Source organism: Callithrix jacchus, chromosome 7 (genome assembly GCF_049354715.1).
Source record: "Callithrix jacchus isolate 240 chromosome 7, calJac240_pri, whole genome shotgun sequence".
NCBI lineage: Eukaryota > Metazoa > Chordata > Mammalia > Primates > Cebidae > Callithrix > Callithrix jacchus.
Window position 1 is genome coordinate 83,283,649 of NC_133508.1, and position 27,412 is coordinate 83,311,060.

At 53.3% G+C, this 27,412-nt stretch overlaps 2 protein-coding genes and 1 pseudogene across 2 annotated transcripts; 1 reads left to right on the forward strand and 2 right to left on the reverse strand.

The window, feature by feature from the left end:
- Positions 1–1,801: 1,801 nt before the first annotated feature.
- TMEM275 (transmembrane protein 275) lies at positions 1,802–12,798 on the reverse strand. Its single transcript, XM_035251347.3, is given in 4 exon segments — positions 1,802–1,982; positions 1,985–2,546; positions 2,847–2,938; positions 12,636–12,798. Coding segments are annotated over 2 exon segments (525 nt in total). The 5' UTR covers positions 2,460–2,546; positions 2,847–2,938; positions 12,636–12,798; the 3' UTR covers positions 1,802–1,932.
- LOC100411432 (large ribosomal subunit protein uL18 pseudogene) lies at positions 11,022–11,802 on the forward strand (annotated as a pseudogene).
- Positions 12,799–16,390: 3,592 nt separating the features above from the next.
- KNCN (kinocilin) lies at positions 16,391–23,544 on the reverse strand. The gene is made up of 4 exons (XM_078331653.1): positions 23,387–23,544; positions 18,387–18,455; positions 17,648–17,722; positions 16,391–16,586 (listed from the first exon to the last, which is right to left on the reverse strand). The coding sequence occupies exons 1-4, from the start codon at positions 23,508–23,510 to the stop codon at positions 16,525–16,527; spliced, it is 330 nt and encodes a 109-aa protein (XP_078187779.1). The 5' UTR covers positions 23,511–23,544; the 3' UTR covers positions 16,391–16,524.
- Between the last annotated feature and the right edge of the window lie 3,868 nt (positions 23,545–27,412).

The following is a 27,412-nucleotide window of genomic DNA, read 5'->3' on the forward strand; positions in this document are numbered from 1 at the left end:
TGCATCAGCGGTGGCCCCTCTCACCCACGGCTCCACCACAGCAGCAGGTGGCATCTGAAGCTGCAGACCAACACACCAGAAGAGACAGGACTGGAGCCTGGGGAGGTGGCCTTCCTTACACACATACAGGGTGGAGTTGGGGAGCTCAGAGGTCATCCGCTGGAGGTACTGGATGCTTCGAAGGTTAAGGCCCATCAACACGAGCAAATTAATAGAGATGGCCTGCTCAGTACCTGCTCAGGCAGATTTGCTCTTCTCCAGGTCAGTGCGAGAGGGAGACAGCAGGAGAGGCAGAGGCACCAGAGGAAGGAAGAGCCCAGGGCTGGTGGGCAGTGTCGGGGTCATGACAGAGTGATAGCAAAGCCTGTCTTGGGAAGAGAAAGGGAGGCTGGTGATGAAGCCAAGTGGATGAGGAGGGAGTCACAGCCCTGGGGCGGGACAGGGGAGTCAGCCTGTCCCCCAGTCACTGCTTGCCAAGATCGCTGCATGGAGAGAAAGTGCTAGCCCAGAGTTGCAATGTCACCTCCTCAGTTCCCCACATCCCCTTTTCTTTTTTGTAAGGCAGCCCCTATTCCTCTACCTGGCCCCTTACCTGCCCCCTCACCTGGATGAACCACAGGCTGGGCCCAAACTCTGCAAGTCCAGCTAGCCTGGGCAAAGGGCTTGGGCTCTGCACACCCCGTGGAGCACTTCCGAATTTCTCCCCTCGCCATCCCTGCTCAGCAACCACGCCCTCAACCACTATTGCTGCCTTCACAACCCCCATGCATGTGTGATGTCAGATCGTTACCCAAACACTCACTCCCCATCTCTTTCAGGGGCCAGGCAATCACACCCACAGTCACACTCCTATGTCCGTCCAGTCCTCCAATCTGACACATCTGTTCCCACAGACATTCACAGGCACAAAGTCTTATAGTCTTTTGCTCAGTCACACACTCCTTTCTCCTGGAGCCCACTTCAAGATCTCCAAGAGGGACTGGTACCAGGATGTGGAGGCACTCAGCCACAGGCTGGCAGGGCCCCAGAACCCAGAGTGCTCAGCCAGAGGCCCCACAGCCACTCCCCCCTCCGCCGCCTGCACTGTCACAGAGGACTGACTCCAAAGGTGCTTTATTGAGAGTGAGGTGCTGCAGTAAAGCTTGGTGTGGCACTGTCATGGTGGGTGGGGGCCGGCATTACTGGTAGTGAAGGTCAACAATAGGACCTTCAGGGCTGCAGAAGCCCTCTTACCACTCACCTCTGTCAGGGCCCCAGCCTCAGCTACCTCCACTCCTAGTCAGACAGAAAGGGTGGGGAGTGCTCACCCCCACCCTACTTCTAGGGCCCATCGTGGCTCAAGTCAGAGCCACAGCTTCTCAGCCAAATGAATCCCAAAGGTCATGTTGGGGTAGAAACAAGGAGGGTGGGGAGGGGCAGGAGAGGGGCTGGAAGCCTTTCACAGTGTGTGCAAAGGCAGAGACAGTCCAGGCTGACATTCGTCCCTTCTTTCTCCCACCTCCGGGGGGGGGGGGAGCTGGCATTGTTGGTGGTTAGCCCCTTCAGGGTCGGTGCTCCTTGGTTCACAGTGCCCAAATGCCAGGAGGAGGGGGCAGTGTTAGGGTTTGAGGGTCCAGGGGCCTACTTTCATCAAGCTGGATGGGTAAGGTTTAGTAGAGACCAGAGACCCCACCTAAGGGGCCAAGACTTAGGTGCTCCCTTCTTTGGGGTGTGATCCTGACACCATCATCACATTCTACCCCCTAGAAGTTTGGGAGATGGGAAAGAGAAAGGAAGGAAGGAAGGAAGGAAGGGAGGGAGGGAGGGAGGGAGGGAGGGAAGAGAGAGAAAGAGGAAGGAAAGGTTTTTTTCTCTTTTTTTTCCTTCCCCCACTAAATGGCACTGAACGGAGAGTGAACCGGGACAGCGGAGTCGCGGAGGGGCCCTGGTCCGCTAGGGGGCGGCCCGCTCCCGGGGCAGGTTGAGCTGGACCCCTTCCGAGCGCAGACGGCCGCTGGCTCCTGGGCCTCCAGGGCGAGAGGGCTGTGGCCGGGGCTGGAGTCGCGGGACGACGCGGCGGAGAAGGCAGGGCTGAGCTGCACGGCCGTGGTGTCCTGAGCCGTGCGCTCGCTGCTCTCCATCTCCAGCGCCATGGGCCCGCCGCGGCCGCCACCCTGGCCAGGGCCCGCCGCGGCCGCCGAGCGAGCGCGGGGCGCTGGACCCCGGCGGCTACACACGCAGCAGGCGGCGAAGAAAACGAGCGCCAGCACCAGCAGCGCCGGCCCCACAACGAGCGGCGCGTTGTGCCAGGGCAGGAACGAGGCGAAGGCGCCCGCCAGCGTCATGTTCACGCCCGCCAGCAGCGCGCACAGACCGCAGGCGCAGCACAGCGCCGGCGATGGCAGGTTCGGCCCCCGGTCCAGGGCACGTTCCGCGGGTGCCGGGGCCGGTGGCCTCTCGCTCTTCTCAGCCGGTGGCATCGGTCTGTGAACGCCGGGCGCGCATCAAGCTCCCTCCAGCCGCCTGCCCTGAACAGCCCACCTGCCAGGGGCCGCCTCACGGTCCTCCTGTGGGCACACAGCGAGAGGGTGGGGTCAGCAGGGTATCTCGATGTGCAATCCTGGGCTCAGTCTGTAGCTACATTTAGTGCCTGGGTGGGCAGAGGTCACCTTGGCCAGCTCCCTGCCTCTGCCTCTGGGAAGCAACAATCCACCCTATATGGGAAGAGTCGGCTTTTGTTTCCCCATCTAGTTCCCGGGGTCCCTCGTGGCCAGTCTTGCCATCCTCCCTCCTCCCTCACTTTCTTTGTCCTCCAAACAGACGCCGCCCCCTAACCCCTCTACTCCAGAAAGCCAACCTGGACTCACTGAGTGGGAGAATGGCTGGAAAGTGCTCAGCACAGGGTCCGGATCAGCTTAGGTGCTCATCCCATGATAATCATCGTCTTCAGTAGTACTAACTAGAAGGCAAATGGCAGGTCTTGGGATTTAGACAACTCACTCTCTCAAGTGGAAAAGGCCTTGGAAATCTACCTTGCCCCCTACCCCACCCCTTTATTCAGATGAAGAGACGGAAGCTCCCAGAGGTCTAGCAGTTTATTCAAGATCCAGAACCAGGACCTGAATGGCCTTGCCGCTTGGCCTCAGCATCCGCACCCAGGCATAGCAACGACATTAACTCTCCTGAACATCAGATGAAGGCCTGCAGTGAGCGGCCACGTGGGAGTGAGGAGCTCCCTATGGTTCAGACGGTCAGTGATGGGGTATAGCTCCCACATGGGCTGGGTTAGGCTGCAGCAGATCTATGGCACCAGGGCTCTTTCTAGACTGGGCACTCTATGAAATTCCAATCGTAGCTCCATTCCACTCCCCCACTGTTCTACTGTTGAATCTGGATTCAAAAGCCTAATTGCTGGATGCTAGAATTCCTTTCTAGGATTCACTAGATGTCTCTGGTTCTGGGATCTATCATTGGATTCTAGAATTCTGGAAATGCAGAAACAAGAGTAATAAAATTAGAGTCTAGGGATTTATGACTTTGATTTGAGAATTCTGTTCTATAATGCATAAAATCATGGTTGGTACAAAGGCCCTCAAAGGATGAGATCTTAGCTAGTGAGCTATGTTAGAATCATGGGGGGAAAATGCCAGAAAAGGGTCCAGGATGGGGATGAAAGGGAAGTAATCAGATGGTACTGTGGTGGGAAGGGAGCATGCAGGGTGAGGAATAGGGAGTGCCACCTGCACCGGGGGCCTGACTGACTCCCCTGCTTCTGTCTTATCTCCTGTAACAAACACAGGGCTACCAATAGAACCCACCTCATAGGGTGCAGTGATAACTAAATACTTAAGCTAAATCAAGTGCTTAGAACAGCGAGTATTTAGCAAATGTTAACCATGCGCTTATGGTGGTGGCTGACAGAAAAGGGAGCCATGAAGTCTCAAATCTGGGAGGTTGGTCATGTTGGGTTTGGAAACAGAAAAGTTGGGTTGTCTCTCAAGTGGAGGTACCTTTCTGAGTGTCCAAACCCTATACCCAGTGGGGTTGGAGAAAGCTTGATCACTGAGTGAAAATGAGGGGTAGTGTCAGATCCTTCACTCTCCACACAGGATGGTGTCAGCCTGGCCCAAGCAGGTCAGAGGGCCTGAAAGGCCACCTCTAGGCCTGTCTACAGCTGATGACTCCAGGGCTCTCTCTCCTGGCACCATGCTGAGAGATGGCAGCTCTACTGAGACTCCAGCCTGAGTCACCTTGTTGCTATTCCAAGCTGGCAGGAAGTCAGAAATTCCTAGGTCTACATGAACATCTGCTCTCTGGTTCTGTCAGGCAGGGATGCAACCACTAAAGGGTACAGCAATCTACAGTTTGCAGAGCACTTTTACATCCATGATATCACAATCTCTGTGACTGCTTGTTGCCTATTAATAGCCACACTTTGGCCAGGTGCAGTGGCTTACCCCTGTAATCCCAGCAGTTGGGGAGGCTGAGGTGGGCAGATCGCTTGAGCTTGGGAGTTTGAGACCAGCCTGGGCAACAAGCCAAAACCCCGTGTCTATTTTTTTTAAATATAAAAAGAACTAGAATTTTTTTAATAGCCACATGTTACAGCTGAGGAGACTGAGGCTTAGAGAGGGAAATGGATTAGGGTTCTGGTGGCTGGACTAAAAGAAAGACAGACGTGCTGAGACCAGAGTTGGAGAACAGATGAGCTTGCTCACATCCCACACAATCTTGCTTAATTTTTTTTGAGACAGAGTTTCGCTCTTGTGACCCAGGCTGGAGTACAATGGCGCAATCTTGGCTCACCGCAACCTCCGCCTCCTGGGTTCAGGCAATTCTCCTGCCTCAGCCTCCTGAGTAGCTGGGATTACAGGCACGCGCCACCATGCCCAGCTAACTTTTTGTATCTTTAGTAGAGACGGGGTCTCACCATGTTGACCAAGATGGTCTCCATCTCTTGACCTCATGATTTAAAGATCTGATCCTCAGGAGGGGCTGTGAGATTCCCAGATCTTCCCCTTTCAAATCTCTCCCCCACCTCATCATCAACATCTGACATTATCTGACAAGGCAGGGGTTCCCTGCCTGTGGGGAGGGCTCAGTCTGAGTGTGCCCTGATGGAGGGGAGGGAGTCTGGCTTACCTCACTTCACATCAGTCTCTTGGAAGCTGACATTGGCCTAGGGTCAGGGAGGCCCTGGGGGCTGGAGAGTCCAGGGGTCTTGCTTCTTTTCCCGTATGGGGAAGACTCTCCTTTACCTTTGGGTTTTTGGCAGTTTTGCTGTGATGTGCCTAAGTGAGTTTTTCTTTGTATTTATCCTTCTTTGTAGACACTTTCTTTGTATGTATCCTTCCTCGTGCTTCTACAATCTGTGGCTGCATCTTATCTCCCCCAGGCCAGGGAAAACTTCAGCTCTTATCTTTCCCCATTCTCTTACTCCTTGCCTTCTGGGACCTTCATGGCATGTATGTTCAGCCATTTGTTATTTCTCCACATGTCTCTTTTACACTTTATTCTGTATTTTCTAGCTCTTTCCTTCCCTCCTTCTCTCTGTTTCAGTCTGGATATTTTTCTACTGAAATATTTTTCTACTATCCAGTTTACTAATCCTGTTTTCACATGTGTCTTTTCTGCTGCTAAATCCATCAATGGAGTTATTGATTTCATTTGTTATAACTTTTCTGTTCTGGAATTTCCACTAGATCCTTTTTCATAGATTCCAGTTTTCTATTGAAAGATTCCCTCTCGTCATCTATTTTCTTTAACATATTCAACCAGGCCGGGCACGGTGGCTCAAGCCTGTAATCCCAGCACTTTGGGAGGCCGAGGCGGGTGGATCACAAGGACGAGACCATCCTGGTCAACAAGGTGAAACCCCGTCTCTATTAAAATACAAAAAATTAGCTGGGCATGGTGGCACGTGCCTGTAATCCCAGCTACTTGGGAGGCTGAGGCAGGAGAATTGCCTGAACCCAGGAGGCAGAGGTTGCCGTGAGCCGAGATCGCGCCATTGCACTCCAGCCTGGGTAACAAGAGCGAAACTCCATCTCAAAAAAAAAAACAAACAAACCATATTCAACCTTCTGGAGTCCATGTCTGAAAACTCCAACATCTGGATCTCCAGTGGGCTTGTTTCTATTGTCTGTTTTATTGCTCTTGTCCATTTTATTGCTTTTGTTCATAGCTCCTGAAATGCCAGATAATTTTTTCTTGGATGTCCAACACTGTGCATAAAAAAATTATAGAGTTAGCATGAGGCTCTGAGTAATATTATCTTTCTCCAGAGGGGATTTGCTTTTGCTTCTGACAGGCACCTGAAGAAGGACAGGCCACTGATTGGAAACTTTGTTTCAGTCTTTCTGAGTCTAGTCTCTATCTGGTTAGCCTTTTTTCCTACAGTGTTGCCCTTTGGTCTTCCCAATAAAAGTTGGAGGTGTTTAACAGGACTCTTCCCCTTTTTAGGCCCCAAATTCCAGTTTTGACTGCCCAGTCTCATGACCATGCCTCCTACAAACTAGAAAATGCCTTTAGGGAAAAATTGAAACCAATATTACTTCTCTCCACAATCTTGGCCCTGTCAAGTCCTCACTGCCTTGGTAGCTCTCCCATGTCTTTAAACAGATTTCTTAAATGCTTACTAGCTTTTAAAGTTATCCTCAGCAGGTAAATTGGTCTGATAGAAGCTAGTCTACTTTAGCCAGAAACAGATGTCTAGATGATAATCTGAAGTTAGCACTTTTAGATCTATAACTAAGTTATGCTATGCTAAGCACTTGTAATAATATCTAATTTAATTTTTACAACATAAGATTAAGTATTACTATTACATTTCCATTTTACAGATGAGGAAATTGAGACACAGAAAGATTAAGTAAACTCACCCACACCACTGAATTGCAGTGGTAGTGCCAGGATTTGAAATCTGGTGCACTGATGCCAAAGCCTGAGCTGACAACCCAGCACAGTGCTAGAATTGCTAAATGTTTGTTGAATGACTGAAGCACAGGCTCTTCTGAGGCCATGTAGATAAGCTCCTGTAATTAGAACTTACACACTCAAATGTCAACAACAGAGGAAGACAGGTTTTCTCTGGTTCAAAGAAGGTAAAACTCACTTTGCTTCTCCCTTGGTTTAGCAAACCAGGTTCAACAGAAAATAATTCCAGCCCAGGGGCTGAGCTTCTAAATAATTCTTATCTGCTCCTGGGAGGCAGAGTCACTGTAAGACAAAAAGGTCTTCACCCCAGGCACAAAAAGGACTAAGAACAAGTGGGTGTTGGGCTTATTCCTGAGGTGGCCTCCACCCCGGTTAATTGGGATCTAGGGGTGTGCAGGGGTGAGGTGTTGAGGCTGCTCAGCCATTGTAATTCAGTTTGGGTCACCATTTCATCTGGTGGACTGTGGCCTCCAGCTGCTGTCACAGTGTTGGTCCTGCTTCATTGTGGGTGTTCTGGCTAGCTCTGTTGTGGGTGTCCTTGGCACTGTTCACTAAATCTTTCTGGTTTTCACTCTATTGAGCACATGTTAAGATTGCACTTTCTGGCTGATTTGTGATTAGGTGGCACTGTGTGACATTCTGGACACATGCCAATTCCAGGCTGGCCTATTGGATTATGGAAGGAGGACTCTCTGAGTTGATGCTATTGCTCTCCCCAGTCCTCCAAACCCCTTCTATTTCATTCCAAGCCCAGCCTTCAACCCCAATGCCTGAGCAGGAGGGAAGGGCATTGCTCTGACTCCAGAGTTGCTAAGACTGGAAGACCTTGACTTTAATGAGTACTCCAAGCTGCTGAGCCCATGGAGATCACCTAGTTCTACCCCTAAATCTACAGAAGTGGTAAACTGAGGCTTGGAGTAGAAGAGGTCTGCGGCCAAGCCAGACCCGGCCCTTTTCCCACCCAGCCAGGGCTCTGAACACTGTCATTCAGCTGCTCATGACCCTGACCAAGCAATTCACCCTCCCAGCTGCCCTGCCTCTGGCTGGGGAGGCCTCATGGTCTCTACGTGGGAGTCTAGTCCACAGGCACTTTGGGGCAGGGGCAGACACTGATTAGGCAGCCTGGGAGAGCAGGGGTCCCTCTCTGAGCCTTAGTTGTCTGAATGTGAAGGGAGGGGTATGATGAGGTTATTGTCCCCAAACTGAGGTCCCTCAGCAATCAATCTGTTGCCCCACCCTCAATTACGTGAGGTTTGTAAAGGTGGAAATGAGAACCTGCTTAGAAATTACTGTCAGTATATAAAAGGTCTCATAAAATGGCACATTTTGATCTGTATATGGCTGTACCTGTTCATTGTATCAGATTCTTTGCTTTAGGCTGGGATTCTGTTATTTCCCTGGGAAGACAGGGTTTCTGGTTGAGGGCGAGGGGCACTCATATTGAGCAGCAACTCTGTGCTAAGCACTTCCCTTCCATTAGCACATTTAATCTTCACTGCAACCTGTGAGCGGTTGCAGTTCTGCCCCCAGTTCACAGGGAGACCACTGAGGTTCAAAGAGGTGAAGGGGACTTATTTCGGTTTACTCAGCGGCAATAGGGAAAGCTAGGATTCAAACTCGGTTCTGTCAGATTGAAAACCTTATGTTTCTGCCTTATTAGAATTGCTGTTTGCAGAAAGGTTCGGAGATGTTTGCTTATTTAAAAAAATTTGGGCTCAAGATGGGTGGTCCTTAGTAGGTGGAGGCAAGAGTTCCTGGAGAGGGAGTCTCTGCTCTCTGCTCGAGGTCCCTTCGGGTCGGCAGGTCAGCCTCTGCCCCTCTCTACCCCCAGCCCATGGTTCTGGGAAGTTTGTGTTGTACAAGAGCAGTTGCTTGACTAGAGGTAGCTGCCAGGCCTCCTGGCTCCACATTCCTGGCCCAAAGGCCCAAGAGCCTCTGGACGTGGGAACTTCAGTCCAGACATCAGCCACTGGCCCCAGCTCCCTGCTCTCCGTGGGAGGCTGAGCCCCTCACTTGCTCAGTTTGAACTCTTTACCGCTCACTATGGACTCCTCTATTCCTTTTAGTCTTAGCCCTTCTGTTCCCCCTCAGTCCCTGGAAATCTGGGCCAGCTCTCTCCCCAGCATCCCCCATCCTCAGGAACCTCCCACATCACTATTACTCATTGCTGGCTGGGCTTATTCACTTCCTCGGGAGCTCTCAGCTTTTGCCAACTGAATTCTACCCAGAGCCCAAAGAGCTACTATCACCCTCACCCTAGTCAATCCACGGGCCTGTCCCCACCATAGACCCATAGACACATCCATGTACATGCATACATACATACACACACACACACACACACACACACACACAGTCTCCAAGCTGTAAACAAGATTTGAGGTGGCATGGCTTTCTAGCTCCTGTGTCTGATTCCTGGGATTCATCATCTTCCTCCCTGAGCCCATATGCATACACACACACACACACACACACTCACACACACACACACACACACATTACAGACACATACTCAGTGACTGGACATATCCAGAAATACAGAGATGCATTACACACAGAGAGTTGCAGACACAGACCAACATATGCCACATTGTCAGTTGCCTGCTTATCTTGTGGAGATGAGCTGCTGCCCAGAATGAGGAGCTCTGGACACTTCTCCTTGCCTGGAAGTGTGGTGGTGGAGGGAAGGTGCTTGGGAGCAGGATCCCCTGGGAGAGGTGATGAGTGGATAGGAGTTCCATTCTGGCTGTTGTGATGGTGCCTCCCCATTCACTATGGGTCTCTGTGCTTGAAACAGGCAAGCACTCACCATTCCCCTCACTGGGGCCCAGCTCTGCCATTGGTAAAGTGCGAGGTTGATCTGGATGGTCTTTGCAGGCCCTGGAAGCTCTGGCTTCCAGCACAGCTGAGAGGCCCCAGTGACACAAGACTTTGAAGGCTTCTTTGAGCAACCACAGACCTGTGTTGGTTAGACCAAGCCTTTCTAACAATCCAGGCAGAGATGTTCCCTTCCGGTCCTTCCTGATGCCCTCGGACTTCCTCACCAGGCTCCTCAGGCCACAGTCCCCAGCAGGGGTTATACAGGTGGCCAGACTGGGATCTCTAACCTCAATCTAGGCCTCTGCCTCTACCCTAAGCAACTCAGCTGCCAGGAGCCAGCCAGAGGAGTGGAGAGAGGGGACTCTAGACTGGCAGGAGTGAAACTGCCCTTCCTGTCTGTATCCTTCCCTCCAAGGCTCTGGAACTAGCTCCACTTTCCTCTCCAGCCTGAGGGACTTCAGCATCTTTTGCCCAACCACCCAACCCCTCTGCCCTCTCAGTTTCTTGACTCCTCATCTCCAATCCTCAATTCCTTCATTCCACCTCAGCTACACTTCCCCATACCCCATCGCCTTCAAGACCTTATCACCCTTGTCATCACCCTGCACCATCCACCTCTGAGAAACCCAGACAACCTACTCTTGACTGTAACCCCACTGCTGTCTCCATACAAACACGTATAGCACAAACGCTGTTCTAAGCCCTTTATGTATACTAACTCATTTAAGTGCCATGACAACAACTTAGGTAGCACTAGAGCCATCCCTAATTTATGGATGGGGAAACAGAGGCCTGAGACATTAGAATTGCCCAGGGTCACAGACATCATGGTAATACATGGCAGAGCTGCGATTCACACCTAGGCTGTGTGGCTCCTAAATCTGTGCCCTTCTTAACTCTACACTGCCTCTGGCTGTAACTAGTCCCTGATGTCATGCAATCCCTGGAACTCCACATTTTTCTCCACAGTCCTCTTGCTTCCACTTCTCTCTGCATCTATCCAAGAACCCACACTGACTTAGTTCTGTTACTCTCTTGCAACGTCACCTGTCCCTTTGTTCTGCCAAAGCTGCCAGCAAAGCCTCAATTGCAACAGTCTGGCTTTCTGCCACCTCAAGTCTATGCCTAAACTGCTAAGCCTTGTAGGTGATAAATCCACAGCTGGGCGGCATGGGCCCTTTGTACCTCCACATCCCAGAACGCATCACTCTGGTCCTCAAGGATCCTGGCAAAAACCTCCTTGGGCAGGTCTCTGTCGAGCCACCCACGCGCCTCTGCTCCACAGGATGGGGTTTGTTAAAGTTCTTAAGAATAAGGTCTACTTTAAGAGATACCAAGTGAAATTTAGAGGACGACGAGAGGGTAAAACTGATTACTATGCTCGGAAACGCTTGGTGATACAGGATAAAAAAATACAACACACCCAAACACAGGATGATAGTTCATGTAACAAACAGAGATATCATTTGTCAGATTGCTTATGCCCGTATAGAGGGGGATATGATAGTCTGCGCAGCATATGCACACGAACTGCCAAAATATGGTGTGAAGGTTGGCCTGACAGATTACGCTGCAGGGTATTGTACTGGCCTGCTGCTGGCCCGCAGGCTTCTCAGTAGGTTTGGCATGGACAAGATCTGTGAAGGCCAAGTGGAGGTGACTGTGATGAATACAATGTGGAAAGCATTGATGGTCAGCCAGGTGCCTTTACCTGCTATTTGGATGCAGGCCTTGCCAGAGCTACCACTGGCAATAAAGTTTTTGGTGCCCTGAAGGGAGCTGTGGATGGAGGCTTGTCTACCCCTCATAGTACCAAGCGATTCCCTGGTTATGATTCTGAAAGCAAGGAATTTAATGCAGAAGTACACCCGAAGCACATCATGGGCCAGAATGTTGCAGATTACATGCGCTGCCTTAATTCTGCTCTTGTGGGGCTGACCTCACCAGGTGTGTGAGTGTGCTGCTCTCTGTTCCTGAGCCATGAGCCTACTTTCTCTTCCCCTGGCAGACCCAGCTCTACCTTCAGAGTGCAGCTGGGATGCTGCTTCCTTCCTTCAGATTTCTGCAACTCTGCAAATCAGGGCTCCTAAACTCCTGATGCCCAGATTTTCTGGCTGGGGCTGTGGGCTATGTGGATGAAGGTGAAATTGAGGGAACTGTATCCCAGGGAAAGAGTATGTTTCCAGGAGAGAGGATTCAGTAGGTCCCAAGCTCTGGAGAGGTCAAGTTAGCTAAGGGTTGAACAGTGCTCATGGAATTCAGCAAAAAGGAGTCAGCTGGTGGCCTTGGTGAAAGCAGATTCTCAGGAGTCGTGGTGCCATGACTCCTGTATCCAGGTCTGCAGGCCCCAGCCATCTTCCTTGAGGGCCAAGATCATGTCCACCTTGTTTGTTGCAATATCCCCAATGTGGGTGCCTGCTTCTCCCCAGGTGCCCAGTGAATATTGATTAAATACATGGTGGGGGGGCATTGGTCAGAGGGGCCTGTTTTCTGCCCTCCTGGCTTCCCCTGTCTCTTGGATTTGAAGTTGCTCGATGCTGTCTTCTCTCAGATCCCCTCCTCACTTAGGGCTTTGGGGAGGATATGGAGGGGAAAGGTGAGATTCTGGGGCAGAGTCCTACCCAGTTCAGAGCAGGGTGCCGTCAGAGCGGAGTGGAGGAAGCCCCCCCCCAGCCTCCAGTGCCTGCGGAGTGCCTCACCTTCTCCTGTCTCCCCTTCTCCTGTGTCCCTCTCTGTCTTTTTCACCCCTGTCCTCTCACCGCTACAGGTTCTCGACCAACCGCTTGTCTGGGCACTACTCCTGGCCCCTGGAGCTCAGTCTGGATGGGGTCTCTCCCCCTTTCCAGTAAGCGTCCCTTCCCAGCCCCCTCCCGCCAGTCTTCCCCAACTCCTTCACTTGCCTGAGCGGGTCCGTGGACATTCTGTGGGTCCGACCTGGCTGACCCCTGAGCACCCTGGGTGAGCAGAAAGGAAGGAACCGGGAGCGCAGGGCAGCTAGGAGAGAGGTCGGGTCACCCCCTCCGCTGTTTGCTGACTTCGAAGGGCTGGGCTGGTGCAAAGCGCGGGGGTTGGAGGTGGGGTCGCCCTCTCCCACGTGGCCGGGTTTCCGGGCGGGGTCCTGGGACTAGCCGCTTGGAGATCCTAGATCAGCAGGTGGTTGGGAGAGAGCGCCCGGCCCTGTGCACAGGGCAGAGACGCGCAGACCCGCTCGTACTCGGCTGCGCTCCCCTGGAGCAGCCCCTGCTGCGGCGGCATTGGGTGGGGAGGGGCTGGCGCGCTGGCCTGAGCGGGTCCCCAGCCGCCTCCCGCCACCCGGAGCCCCTCTCCTCCAAGCGTTGGCTGCCAACCCTCAGCTCCCCTTCTACCCGGGGCGAGCGGCGTTCTCACCATCCACCTCCCCTCTCCGCTCCGCTCTGTCTTTCTCCCCTTCTCCTCTAAGCTTCGCGGTCTGCAAGCACCCTTGCAAATAACTCCTAGCCCACCCACACCGTCTCGTCCGCAGTTTCCGAGAGCCGGGCTTGGCTATATTGCAACTCACTTTAGGACAGGGGAAGTCGAACTGGCTCTGCCTTCAGCTTCAAAGTGATTCTCCACCTTTCTGGAGGGGAGCTGGAGCTGTGGGGTGGGGGGATTTTTCCAGGGATGGACTTGTTTTCAGCACCTCTTCCTCAATCAACCACCAATCCTGCACCCTAGAAAGGGGTGTGGCCACGAGCCTGTCTAGTGTGTGACTCTATCTCCTGGTGGACTGTGTAGGAGCTTTTTGGGATGAGGGCTGGGGATGGAGTGCTCGCAGCAGGCCCACCTCCAGGCTGGGCTGTGTGGGAGGGAGGACTGAGGTGCTGACTTTTCAAACCCTGGAGGAGTTCAGCTGAAAGAGCATCTCTCCAACCTCTGCCTTCATTCACTCATCCATTCATAAATCCTAGCTGATGTGAAGTGTGGCAGGCAGCCTTCATGCGACAGCGGCCTTGTGGGGGAGGGCTACCACTGTCCTCCATTTGCACCTGAGGAAAGCCAGGCGTAAGGCCCCACAGTCTCTTGCCCTAGCCCCTGGGGGGCAGAACCAGGATGTGAGTCTTATCTCCAGACTCCAGCCCCAGCCTGGGCCGCTGTCCTCCAGGTTGGCCTGGCAGGGATGTGACTTCAGGGAAGCTGCTTGGACCAAGCACTCCCTACCTTTTGGTCACTTATGTGTTCTCAGCACCCAGCCCAGGTGGTCACAGTCACAGTCCTGGTGTGAGAATGGCTATTGGAAAGAACCAATTTCATTTCTTGAACAGACCACTGGAAGAGCTTGGTTCAAGGACCTGTACCTGTCCACACCCCATCCCATGCTGAAATATCGGAGGGTTATACCTCTCCCTAATACCCCTACCATACCACCCATGCCAGCGGGGCCTGACCCTACCTTTTCTCAAAGTGTGACGGGGAGAAGCCACATGCCTCCACATTGACCACTTCTGTGACCACGGGGGAGGGAGTGGGGAGATGAGGGTGGGGGTGCACTTGAGGAAGATGTACTGGGACATTCACTTGGGCTGGAGGGAAGATATTTCAGGAAGCCCATGGCAGGGAAAAGAGAGGAACTAGAAGCCCAGGCTCAAGAATTCCTATCCAGTTTAAGGGTCCTTTGACGCCTCACACGGTTCTTCCCCAGTGGACGTAGCTCTTGCCGTTTATTTCACCTGGTCCCCAGCACCTCTCTGAGCCTGGCCTGTCCAAGCATCAGGGATTCCACAGCCCCACCCTGGGGAGAGTGTGGTTGAGAGGGGTTGATGGGCAGGGTATAGGGCACTGCCCTTCCCGCAGCTCAGGCTCCACAGCCCCCACTCCCACCCCCTCCACTCTGGGCATCTCTGGGGCACTGAGGTGAGGATCGAAGGCATATAGGAGAAAGGGTCTCCTCATTGACTGAGGAGAGACCAGCAGCCTGAGTTATTGTTGATGATGATGGTGAAGGAAAGGAGAAGGGGCAGAGAATATTTAGGAGCCGGTGGAGACGAGGGGAATTCAAGGAGAGGAGGTTGCTTCTCCCAGCTGAAGGAACTGAAGTCTCTGCACCTGGCCAGCATTTCCCTTCATGGAGGTCTGTCATGCTGTGGTCAGGGAGCTGATCCCTGTCGCCTGCGCAGAGCACAGCAAAGATAGAGCCTTAGATAGGGAGAGATGGGAGACCTGGCTGCATGCCTGGCCCTGTGACTTTTCACCATGGGACTCAATGAGTCCTTTTTCCAGTGGGGCCTCAGCTTTTCCATCTGAGATGGACTCTGCTGCTTTGGAAGACTTTGGTTTCCCAACATCCACGGGGGTGCCTTCTGGGTGCCTGGCCCTCTCTCTGCTCCCATTCTCAAGAGGGGCAATAGACCAGGACCTCTCAGAGTGATTGGGCTGTGATGGAGAGAAACCCTGGGCCTGGGAAGCACAGGGAAGTCAGGGGGGCTTCCAGGAGGAAGTGCCGTCTCCACTGATCCTAGAAGGACACTATTTCTAGCTTGTCTTTTGCTCACTAAACTAGGCGAGAGGCCATGTGGAGAGGGTATCTCTGTAGAGGTCAAACAACTCTACCTGGAGGCTGCGGGTGTGGAGGAGGAGCAATGTTTTCTATGTGGCCACACCTGGGTCTCCTCGCTCCAAACCTTGCTCTATCTACGGGAGATGGGACTTTGATGTGGCTTCCCAGGGAAAGCCTAGGGAATTGTTTTTACATTAAATTGAAGCCATTAACATTTATAAAGCACCTACTGGTCTGGTGCTAGGCACTAGAGCAGGGGCAACGTTCACAAGACTTAAGATGGCTTAATAATTGTTTTGTGAAAAGGAAGACTTCAACCCTGCCTGAAGGGTGGCAAGAGAGGCTGGCGGAAGAGAATGAGGAGAGCATGTGGGTAGGAGATTTTCTGAACTGGGCCTTTAATGGTGGGGAGTTTGATAGGCAGAGAGAAGCAGGGAGGGCCCTGGGGAACACAGGGCAAGGCTTGGAGACAGGAATGTGTTTCGCTTGCTTGTTCAAGGAGCAGCAAGAAAATGGGGGGAAGAGAGAAGTCAGATCAAGAAAAGTCTTGAGTGGTGGAGTTAGACACCAGGGGTCTCGGGCTGGGCTCAGCTGAGAAGTAGCCTCCTCTGACCCCCAGGGGGCAGGTTGTTTGTGCCTGTCCCTTTGTGAGCCTCTCTTCTCCAGTGACCAGGAACCCCCTCAAACTCCCCCATCTGATTCACTGCTGCTCAGAGCCTGTCCCTGAGGAGCTGCCAGAAGTTTTGATATTGGGAAAAGAATCTTGTCTAGCCCCTCTATTGGGCTTGTGAGCTCTAGAGCCCCAGGGCCAGGCCATGGGAGGGAGAGTCCCTGTCAGTGGTTCTTGTGAGCCTGTGGTTCACTTCTGTGGCCAGGTTAGAGCAAGGGACTGGGGCGTCCTGGTCATAGTCAGGGTCTTGGATGCCAAATTTCAGAGACCAGTCAGTAGATTGAACAGGGAACAAAGCTGAGCTGCAATCCAGAAAGAAAGGCAGGGCAGGAGCCTGAAACAAGGAACCCTGTCGGGGTGTCTGGTAACACTTTGCTCTGGGCCTCAGCCCACGCCAGTGGAATCCATTTCTGAGAGCCTTGGCTAGGTGAGTGCAAAAGGTCCCCTTCCACACTGTTCCCAGCTGCTCTGGGGTATGCAGGGCCTGGCTCATGCACGGTTTGGGTCTTCTACCCCCAGAGGGCACGGAGATGGGGGCAGCAGGTGAGACGGGCAGGCTGGGCAGGGCAGCCTCTCAGCCTTTGCCTCAGCATTCCTCAGCCCCTCAGGCCCCTGGTTTCAGCTTCTCCAGGGTCCTGCTCACGGTGGACAGGCTGCTGCGGGCTCCTGGGGGAGAGAGCAGGGATGAGGGCGGCCTCAGTGGACAGGTCCCCATGGAGTTTTCAGGGTCAGAGGATCTCAAAGGGACCCAAGGCCTGGGTGCTCAGTGACCCCAGGGCAGAGCTGGGAGAGAATGGGGAGAGGGGAGCATCCCAGGAGACAGTTTCAGCCCAGTTTAAAGCGACCCTGGGGTCAGGATGGCTTTCAGGAGGACAGCAGCATGGGCTGGGGGTAGAGGCAGGACCTCGAACCCACTGCCCAGCTTGAGCTGTGGCTGCAGCACTTCCTGGCTGTGTGTCATTTAATCTCCTTGTGCCTCTGTTGCCCCATATGTAAAATGAAACTAATGGTAGTACCACCCTTATGTGGCTGTCGTGAGACTTAAAAGAGTTACTAATATATGCACAGCGCTTGGAATGGTGTCTGGAATGGGCCTTTTGCTGAGGATTAGGCGTCCTTCCACTGGTGGCGGAGACTCTGCTGGATCCCTCTTTGAGAAACTCCTGCCCTGGAATTTTTCAGGTGTGGGGCAGAGGAACAAGGAGATGCCCAGTTTGGGGTATGAGCTTTAAACTGGGCTGGTTAAAGCTACTACCCAAAGCCGCTACCCCTGGGTGCCTCTTTAAACTGGGCTGAAACTATCCCCTGGCATGCCCCCTTCTCCCCAGCTATCCCAGCTCTGCCCTGGGGTCACTGAGCACCCCAGCCTTGGGTCCCTTTGAGTTCCTCTGAGCCTGGGGGAGACAGATGGGAGAGGGGAGTGGGAAAATAAATAGAGGCACGGGACCTGGGGGAGGAAAAGGGGAGGGAGGGGAAGGGGCAGGGAGGTGCCTTCATCTCAGTGTTCATGCTGGGGCAGACAGCAGCCCTCAGAACAAGCAAGAGGAGATGAGTTCAGCTCAGAGCAGCAAGGGTCTGGCTGCACATGTGGAGGAGCTGCCCAGCAGTACTGGCTTCCTGTGCTGGGGAAGCCCCTTTGCCGTGCCTCCCAAGGCTCCTGGGTCTCACAGAGCTGCTCAGTCAGGGAGAGGAGATGAAAGATGGACTCGGGAGTTTCTGGAAATTACCTTCCTTGTTGCCGTTGGTGCTGGATCTTCCTTCCCCATGGTCTGGCCTCGGATGGGGATGGATTCTTAGGCTCCCTGCAGGATGAGACCGCCCCAAGCCCCCTGGTTACTGACCCATTCCCCAAACCAAGCATAGGTTGGGAAGGGAAGTCCTTCTTGCCGTCTAGTCTCCATCCCTGATGCTGTCTTTGCTCCATTGCTTTCCTTTAGTTCTCACATGATCTGGGCTGATTTGGGCAGGGGCAGAAGAACTGGGCCCTTGAAGGAGAAAATGGCAGATCTTTTAGGGAGGTGAGTTCCCAGGGAGAACTGGGGACATGGAAAGCCTCACAGGCTTGGTGGAGATGGCGGCCTGTACGTGGGGAGCCGAGATGAGCTATGCAGAGGCTGTGGGGTCTTAGGGGAAATAGAGGGTTTTTTTGTGGGGGTTCAGAGATGAAGAGGGAGTTATTTAGAGATGTTGGAGGCTTTGGGGAGTTGTAAAATCTCTCAAGGGAGATGGACTTCCCAGCTCTGAGCTGGTTCAGGTACTTTTGCTGCAGGCAGTGGGCTGGATTCTGCTGCACTGTAATCATGGCAACGGCTGCACAAGACACACACAGCAGCTGTAACACACAGACAGCTAGAGCGTTCTCACACATGGGCTCAGCCCAGCCACACAGTGGGTCACAGACGGACACACGAAGGGTCTGGAACAGGCCCTGGCAGAGGGGTCTGTGGGGTTAGGGAGAGGCCTCACCCGTGGTAGGCAGGATGTGTTCCAGGTTGAACCGAGCCTTCAGGAAGGGGTAGGCCAAGAGGAGGAACCCTGAGAAGAGACACAGGGGTTCTGTGATGGGGAGGGCCTGGTGAATGGGTGGGCTGGGAGCCTAAGGGTGGATATGGGTGCATGGGAGGAGCACAAGTGTGCAGGCTTGGGACTGTGAGTGTGTAAATATGAGCCCATGGGTGTGTGCAGTGCCTGTCTAGGGAAGGGGCTATAGACTGGGAAGGCCTCAGCCACCTGGCTCTGCCGTGCAAAGGTGAAGAGCAGGTTGCTGGAATGAGCCTGGCTGACAACACCACAGCCTCTCTGCTGTCCCCACCCTCCCCCAGGGCCCCTAGAGTCGGACTGCGCACTCATCCTCGGCATGCTCCTCCCCACCCAGACCTGCCCTGCCCATCCCTACTCCATCCCCCGACGAGCATCTGTGCCAGAACCTGCAGGTGTAGGTGCCCAAAGCCCCCTATCCTGGTGCTTCTGCTCCTGCTTTTGGTCTGGGGGTGGGGTGTGGTGGGGCGAGGGATGACACTCAGCCTCACTGTAGGGCTATCAGTGGGCCTGGCCCACACAGATGGACACCGCTGCTGTGGAGGCAAACAGGGAAAGAAGAGGAAACCCTTTTTCTTTTCTTTTCTTTTTTTTTTTTGAGATGGAGTTTCACTGTTGTTACCCAGACTGGAGTGCAATGGCACGATCTCGGCTCACTGCAACCTCCGCCTTTTGGGTTCAAGCAATTCTCCCGCCTCAGCCTCCCAAGTAGCTGGGACTACAGGTGCGCATCACCATGCCCAGCTAATTTTTCTGTATTTTTAGTAGAGATGGGGTTTCATCTTGTTGACCAGGATGGTCTCGATCTCTTGACCTAGTTATCCACCTGCCTCGGCCTCCCAAAGTGTTGGGATTACAGGCATGAGCCACTGCGCCCGGCCGGAAACCCTTTTTCTGAGCTGGAGCTTGTCTTGGCTCAGAGAGTCCTCAGGAACTCTGTCCTTTCACCTGCTGCCATCAACTCCTTGTTCTGCCCAGATAGGCTGATGAATCCCACCACAAATCTAAGAGCCTAGAACTTGGGGCTTGAGGTCCAGGGGCCATGGGCTTCTCAGAGATGGAGGCAGGAGGGAGGTGCTGAGTAGCCAGAAAGGAGTTCCACAGCCAGCTCCCCCTCTTGTCTCCTCCCCATGGCTGGATGGAGCCCCAGTGCGTTCCTCCTCTCCCTCCTGTGCCCCTGATGGCTGCCTTGCTCACACCGCTAGCTTCCATTCTCCCCAACCAATTCCTGCTGCCCCACCCCTTCCCTATTCCTTGTTCACCTGACCATGTCCCTGCTCCCCTTCCAGAATCTCCTCTCCCTATCCCAGCCCAGCCCCTACTCACCCAGACTAGCAGCACCAATAAAGACACCGCCCATGGCAGCTGCAGCCCTGGATACAGAGATGCCGATGATGACGCTGCCAGCCAGCAGGCTGAGAGCCACACAGGCCAGCTGCAGGCAGCGGAAGTCTCTGCTGCTGATAGGGATGTCCATGCAGGCCCACCAGGGCACTGCCTCCAGCCGGTGCAGCCTGGCTCCAGAAAAATCCTGGAAGTTTCTGGGCTCTTGGATGTCCTATGTTGGTGCTCCAACTTCAGGGTGGGAGTTTCTGGGCAGTAAGATTCCAGGCAGGGAACCCTGGGATTTATCTGCAGTCCTATCCCACTGCTCTACTAGGCAACCTCCCGTCCCACCTTGACCTGGGATCTGTACCAGGTCACCCAGTTTACTCTTCCTCTCTTAAAGCCCTCTGAAACAGAAGCCTACTCTGGGACTCCTGCCTGGCTACATCTCTGCTTTGGCTGCCAGAGTTCTAGGGAGCTGGGTCTGTTCCATGGGATCCTTCCCTGCCAGCCTCCACCCAGAAGAGTTCCAGCTCCCCTGCCCAGGACATCTGGCCCCAGCTTCCTAGAGCCACTCATTGTCACTGAGCCTCAGCCTATGAAAATTTAAAGCAATGAGAGGCGGGGTGAAGGGGGAGTTGGTTCAGGGGCCATGGGCTCCTCAGAGATGGAGGCAGCAGGGAGGTGCTGAGTTATTCATGAGGTTGCAATGTGAGTGGCTGTCTGGGTCCCTGGGGCCCAGCGCGCAGTTGGCCCAGGTTCCACTGCGGGTTCCTGAGGAGAAGAATGAGCTGGTGGCTTTCCACATTGTTCAGAAGCCAGGGATGTGAGGAGACTCCTGGTCACATGCTCAGGGCCCAGTCTGCTGTGCTCTGCCCTTTGGCCTGAAGACACACCTGGGACCTCTGAGACAGGAACTATGCCTGGGATAGGAAGCGGGCAGGGAGAGGTATCCCTCCAAGACTGCTGTCTGCCCCTGCCCATCCCATCCCCATCCTGTCCACCTCTGGGCTCCAGGCAGGGCTGACAGCCTAGTTTGATGCTTGATCTCAGGAAACTCCCTTGTCCTCAGGTGGACTTGGTACCCACCCCCTATTAGTGGCCAGTGGGATGGAGAGTAACCCTTCTAACTACCTTGGGGATCCCCGATTGGGAAGGACAGGGAAGAGCAGTTGTGGCGCTGGTAGGGGCAGGAGGAAAATACCTAAGGGGTAGTGTAGGGAAGAGGACTTGGTAGGGGCTGGGTGCTGGGAGGCCGGGAGGTGAGGCTGTGAGTGGGAGGCTGGGTCATGCTTGATGCCTTCCACCTGCTGAACTGAGCACCTGCGCCTAGCCTGTCTGAGCTCCTTGCAGGATACCCTAACCCAAGGCTGGGCAGTGGCACCAACCCAGCCCAGCCCTGAGCCCTGCCCCGGCCCCTGGTTCCAGCCTTCATCATTCACTGCATTATTTGGCCCTTTATATATCGGGGCCTCCCCAGCCCCAGAATATGGCCTTGATGTGGCCTTGCACCTGGGCACAGTTCCTAGGGTCCCATAATCTTGCTCAAAGTCCTGTCACCTTCCCTGCCAGTCACTGGCCTCCCTGGCCTCTCTTGGATGCCCCCTCTCTGTACCACATCTGTAGTCTCACTTCGCCAGCTCAAGTTCTTGTTCTTCCACCTGCCTCCATGACTGCCCTGTTCTTGTTCTACCTCTTCTGTAGACTGAGGACCCCTTGAGGGCAGCTTCTGGGAGTGAGCTCCCCAGAATGCTGTGGCTGGGAGGGACTTGAGCTAGGCTTCTGAACATGAGGACAGAGTTCGGGGAGAGGACTTGGACCTGCACGACCACCTCCAGTCATCAAAGAGCAGGGCTGTGGACACAAGGGAGCTGCCATCTCTAACAAGAGGCATTCCTTGTATGTGGAGAAGAGGGCCTGAGAAGGCCCAGGGCCATCTGAGCGGAGCTGCGGCTCACGATGAGTCTGTAGAGAGGGGTGACTGTGGCGTACAGATGGGCCCTGGACTGTGTTCCTGGCCCCCACACAGGGGAAGCCCCTGGAACTGGGCATTCCCCAGCCACAGCACTGCTGCCAGCATCCGCTGTGCCTCCTGCCTGGATGAGATCTGATTATTCCTCTAATTAGGCATCAAATCATAGCCCATGTCTCTGTCACACATAATTGATCCCCCACTGGCTTAGTTTTAGAAGGAGCTGCCAAAATAATTGTCCATGAAACGTGTTCCTGGCTCCTCTCAAAGTCTAAGACTGAGGGCGACTCTCTCACACACTCACCAAGGCAGAAGCTCCTGGAGCTGTGTTTTCCACCTTGCACTATGGGGCTCAGGCCAGGCGTTCCACCTCCCTGAGCCCAAGGCCTCACCTGGTGATGGGGATGGGGGTGGCAGAGGCGCCTGTGCACTGTTTCAGATCCCACAAAACACTCTGGCCTCAAAGGAGAGGCATGTTAAGCCTTCATCAGTTCTGAGATCACAGGACCAGGGCTGCCCCAGCTCTTCATAAAACAGGTGGGGAATCCAAGACATGGAGGTACAGAGGAATTGCCACAGAGTCCTCGTGGAACCTATGGGCCCAGGATTCTGCCCCACTGGGAAGTACTCTGGGCTGTCTCTGCCCCTGAATTTCTTTCTTTTTTTTTTTTTTTTTTAGACGACGTTTTGCTCTTGTTGCCCAGGCTGGAGTGCAATGGCATGATCTCAGCTCACTGCAACCTCTGCCTTCTGGGTTCAAGTGATTCTCCTGCCTCAGCCTCCTGAGTAGCTGGGATTACAGGCATGCACCACCATGCCCAGCTGATTTTGTATTTTTAGTAGAGACAGTGTTTCACCATGTTGGTTAGTCTGGTCTTGAACTCCTGACCTCGTGATCTGCCTGCCTTGGCCTCCCAAAGTGCTGGGATTACAGGCATGAGCCACCGTGCTGGGCCTCTGCCCTGCATTTCAACACTGTCTTAGTTGAGGTGGGAGGAATTGGCAGCCCCACCTTCAGAGGGAGACATTGTGTTCAAAGATCAGTCAAGGGGCCAGGTATGGTGGGATTACAATCCCAGCACTTTGAGAGGCTGAGGCGGGAGAATTGTTTGAGGTCAGGAGTTCAAGACCAGCCTGGGAAACATGGTGAAACCCTGTCTCTACAAAAACAAAAATCAGCTGAGCACAGTGGTGCCTGCTTGTAGTCCCAGCTACATGGGAGTCTGAGGTGGAAAGATCACTACTTGAGGTGGAGGTTGCAGTGAGCTGAGATCACACCATTGCAATCCAGCCTGGACAATGGCAGTAAAACCCTGTCTCAAGAGAAAAAAAAAAAGGGAAAGAAAATCAGTCCAGGCCTGCCTCTTTCCCTCAGGACCAGGAGTGCGTCACTAAAGGAGATAGTTGTGATGTAGAGAGGGAGGCCTGCCAATTCTTTTCTCAATTTGGGCTATATCATCTCTGAAAAAGAAAATGTATGCGTGTCCTTGAGTGATGTGCTCACAGCAATAGGTAAATGAGTTTAGGAACCTCTCTGTAAGCCATGCTGAGAAGGAGGCCCAAGGCACCAGGGCCCCATCGCCCCACCAACCCCCCACCCCTCCCAAGCATCACAGCTTCCCCACTGAACCTGGATCCTCTTGGAGGCCACAGTTCTCAGGTGTGGTAAGGCCACGGGCACATTGCTGAATTCCATCACAAAGTCTCTTCTCTTTGTCTCCTGCTGAGGAAAGGGCTGGAGAGCATCTGCCCATGCTCCTTCCTTCTCAGAGCACCAAATCCAAGTGTGGCTTGGGGTGAGGAGGAAGAGTGGGCGAAAAGGCCCCAGCTTGGTTTGGTTCTGTTTATTTTCCTTGAGGGGTGAGAACCCTGGAAAAGAGTGTGATTAATTCACCAGTCCCCTGGGGGATGGGTAGCTTTCTTGGACCGTTTGGAAGCTGAAGCCAGGGAAGCAGCTTCCAAGGCAACTGCTACCATGGCAACAAGAGTGCCAGCCTTGGGGAGACCTTGCTCCTTGGCCCCCACCAGACCTGAAGCAGCTGGAGCAGCTGGCATGGGACCAAGGCACCTCTGTTCATGGAGCTGGGTCTGGGAGGGGCAGTTTGCCAGGAGAGAGGAGGGTCCCCCAGAGCCCCGGCAGGTAGATACACAGAGGGACAAAGACTGGATGATCTGTGTCCAGAGGCCCTCAGACAGGAGTCCTCAGGGTCCAACTGAACCACGGCTGGGGCTGAGGCCTGCTCCCTGGGTTTGAGGAGAGGGGCCTGAGGTTTGAGACACTCCAACTGGCTGGGACCAGCTCTATCCTTCTAGGGCCCTGCCCACTGGGGAGCTGGCTTCCACCATTGCAGATCAAATGCCTGGAAGGGGCTCCGTGGTCTCAGAGCCTCCTCAGTGCATCTGCTGGATCTCCCTCTGCCCAGCATAGCCAGGACTTCCAAAGTCACCAGTGAATAGTGGCAGAAGCAGGACTGGAACCCAGGGCCCTGCTCCCAACTTCAGGCTCTTCCCCTTGTGCCACAGCTGCCTCTCTGGGCCAGGGACTGCACTCTGGAGGGGCGGAGCAGCCTGTCCACAGGAGGATCCCACCAAGTGACAGAGGCCTGACTCATCTTAAGAGGCCTGGACCTATCTCCACAGCACACAGTGCTTCTGCAGAGCGCTCCCGGAGCCAAGAACCAGGGAGGGCTCGTCTTGAGCACTGGGACTGTTTCTGCCCTGGTAGACAATAGTAAATACAGGAATCCCTGATTATCTCTAGGGGACATGTTCTAAGACCCCCCGCTGGATGTCTCAAACTATGGACAGTACCAAACTCTACATATACTATAATTTTTCCTATACATACTTGTATGTGATAAAGTTTAATTTATAAATTAGGTATAGTAGGCCGGGCATGGTGGCTCATGCCTGTCATCCTAGCACTTTGGGAGGCCAAGGTGGGCAGATCACCTGAGGTCAGGGGTTAGAGACCAGTCTGACCGATATGAAGAAACCCCATCTCTACTAAAAATACAAAAATTAGCCGGGTGTGGTGGCCCATGCCTGTAATCCCAGCTACTCGGGAGGCTGAGACAGGAGGATTGCTTGAACCCAGGAGGTGGAGGTTGCAGTGAGCCAAGATCATGCCATTGCACTCTAGCCTGGGCAACAAGAGTGAAACTCCATCTCAAAATGAATGAATGAATGAATGAATAAGATATAGTAATAGATTAACAAAATAGAATACAAAATAGAACAATTGTAACAATATGTTGTAATAAAAGTTACATGGATGTGGTCTCTAAAATATCCTATTGTGTTGTACTCACCTATTTTGAGCACAGGTAACTGAAATTATGGAATTAAGGGAAACTGGATCCATGGGGACTACTGGATTAACTAAGACTATAATAGCTAACATTTATGGAGCACTTCCTATGTGGGCCTGGAACTGCTCTCAATACTTTGCAATTATTAATTTGTAACTTTCACAACAGTGCTATGCAGTAAGCACTATCATCCCCATTTATAGTTGAAGAAACTTACTCTGAGATTAAGTAACTGGCCCAAGCCCCAGAGCTAGTAAGCGGCAGAGCTGGGATTTGAATGCAGGCAGCATAGCGCTGGGTCCCAAGCCTTCCTGGAGGGAATCCAGTTCCACCATTCCTAGCTGTATAGCCCTGGGTGAGCTATTTTTCCTTTCTCTGCTTTATTTTCCATGTCAAGTGGGATAAAATAATAGTACCTACCTCATAGGACTGCTGAGAATGAGATGCTGATGCCTGTAAACTTCTTAGAAAGTAACTGTTACTGGCCAGGCACGGTGGCTCACGCCTGTAATCCCAGCACTTTGGGAGGCCGAGGCGGGTGGATCACGAGGTCAACAGATCGAGACCATCCTGGTCAACATGGTGAAACCCCGTCTCTACTAAAAATTACAAAAAATTAGCTGGGCACGGTGGTGCGTGCCTGTAATCCCAGCTACTCAGGAGGCTGAGGCAGGAGAATTGCCTGAACCCAGGGGGCGGAGGTTGCGGTGAGCCGAGATCGTGCCATTGCACTCCAGCCTGGGTGAAAAGAGCGAAACTCTGTCGCAAAAAAAAAAAAAAAAAAAGAAAGAAAGAAAAGAAAGTAACTGTTACTAAAAATAAAAAAAATAAAAGTACTTGCTTAGTAAGTGCATGACAATGCTGGCAAAACCTAGGTCAGCCGTGGTGTTTAAGCAGAGCCATGCAGGATGAGAGGGGCCTTGCCAGGCAGGCCAGGCTGGGGAGGTGGGCTGGGAGAGGGCACAGCTTGAGCCAAGGCACAGGGCCTGAGAGCCTGGGAGAGGTGCAGCAGGACAGGGTGTGGAGAGTGCTTGACCCAGGAAGCCCCCTTGGAGTCACATTCCTGTTGAGTCTTCCACTAGGCTGGGTTAAGTTCAGGCACAGAACTCACATCTTGGTTCTGGGTCCCCAGGGGCTGGGAGTCTGTGGGCCAAAAGGATCAGATTTTGCAGGTCTGTTTTCCTCACCAAGAACACTCCAGGTAGATGAAAAAGTGGGCTGGGTGCGGTGGCTCATGCCTGTAATCCCAGCACTTTGGGAGGCGGAGGTGGGTGGATGACGAGGTCAGGAGTTCCAAGACCAGCCTGGCCAAGATGGTGAAACCTCATCTCTACTAAAAATACAACAATTAGCCAGGCACAGTGACAGGTGCCTGTAATCCCAGCTACTCGGGAGGTTGAGACAGAAGAATCCCTTGAACCCGGGAGGTGGAGGTGGCAGTGAGCCAAGATCATGCCATTGCATTTCAGCCTGGGCAACAGAGCAAGGCTCCATCTCAAAAAAAAAAAAAAAAAAAAAGTGATGTGAGGGTGTCAGGGTTACTGTCAAGGGAAGACTGTCAACAAACAGTATGTATCATCAACAGGGAGGCAATCAAGGTGTAGGACTGCTGGGAGCCTGGCCCGTTACTTGTCCCAAGTGAAGAGCCCCTAATTCCATCTCCCCTCTCTGCCCTCCTGAGGGAAAGCAGCTGTCATCAGCACCCAGCCCACTGCCCAGACACTCAGACCTTCCTCTTGCCACCTCCTTGGGAACTTATAAAGGTCCTTTCCACCCCAGTCCTCTCCTGGCTGGCTCTGAGGATCACCTGGGACAATGGACACCAAAATCCTTTGCATGATGTACATGAGGGCTGTGGATGGGATGCACCATTTTTCTTTGTTGTCAACTCTGGCAGGATGAGCACAGTCCTGGGCACATCATACGCCCTTGATAAAGGCTTCGTAATGCTTTAGACAGAGGGGAAGTTTGTTCCCAGCTTGTGGGCCGCTGGGTGCAGGGCACATCTATTAAAGTGCATTCTGAAGTCTCCTGTGTCATGGTCGCTGACACCACCTCTACCACTTGATGGGGAGCTCCTAAAAAGCAGAGGCTGTTTCTTACTCATTTCTGGGTCCTGGCACAGAAGAAGCAATTGATAAATGTTTGACGAATTTCATTTCCTCACCTAGACAAAAAAAAGCAATGTCTCCTTCACTTTGTTTTTTGGGTCAAATATGGTTTTTATTTAGGGGTCTTCATAAGAGATACCTTCTCCTCACCTGGCTGGACTTAGCCCCAGTTTAGAAGGCCAGGCTCCTTCTCAGGTCTGCAGGTAAAAAAAGGACCACCAAATAAGCCACAGC

Excerpts from the sequence above, each read along its gene's own strand:
- KNCN (XM_078331653.1), bottom strand. The coding sequence starts at position 23,510 with ATGGGCAGATGCTCTCCAGCCCTTTCCTCAGCAGGAGACAAAGAGAAG. Across the intron at positions 18,456-23,386 it reads TGGCCTCCAAGAGGATCCAG|GGTTCCTCCTCTTGGCCTAC; the intron begins GTTCAGTGGGGA and ends GTCTCTTCTCAG. Across the intron at positions 16,587-17,647 it reads CACCAACGGCAACAAGGAAG|GAGCCCGCAGCAGCCTGTCC; the intron begins GTAATTTCCAGA and ends TCTCTCCCCCAG.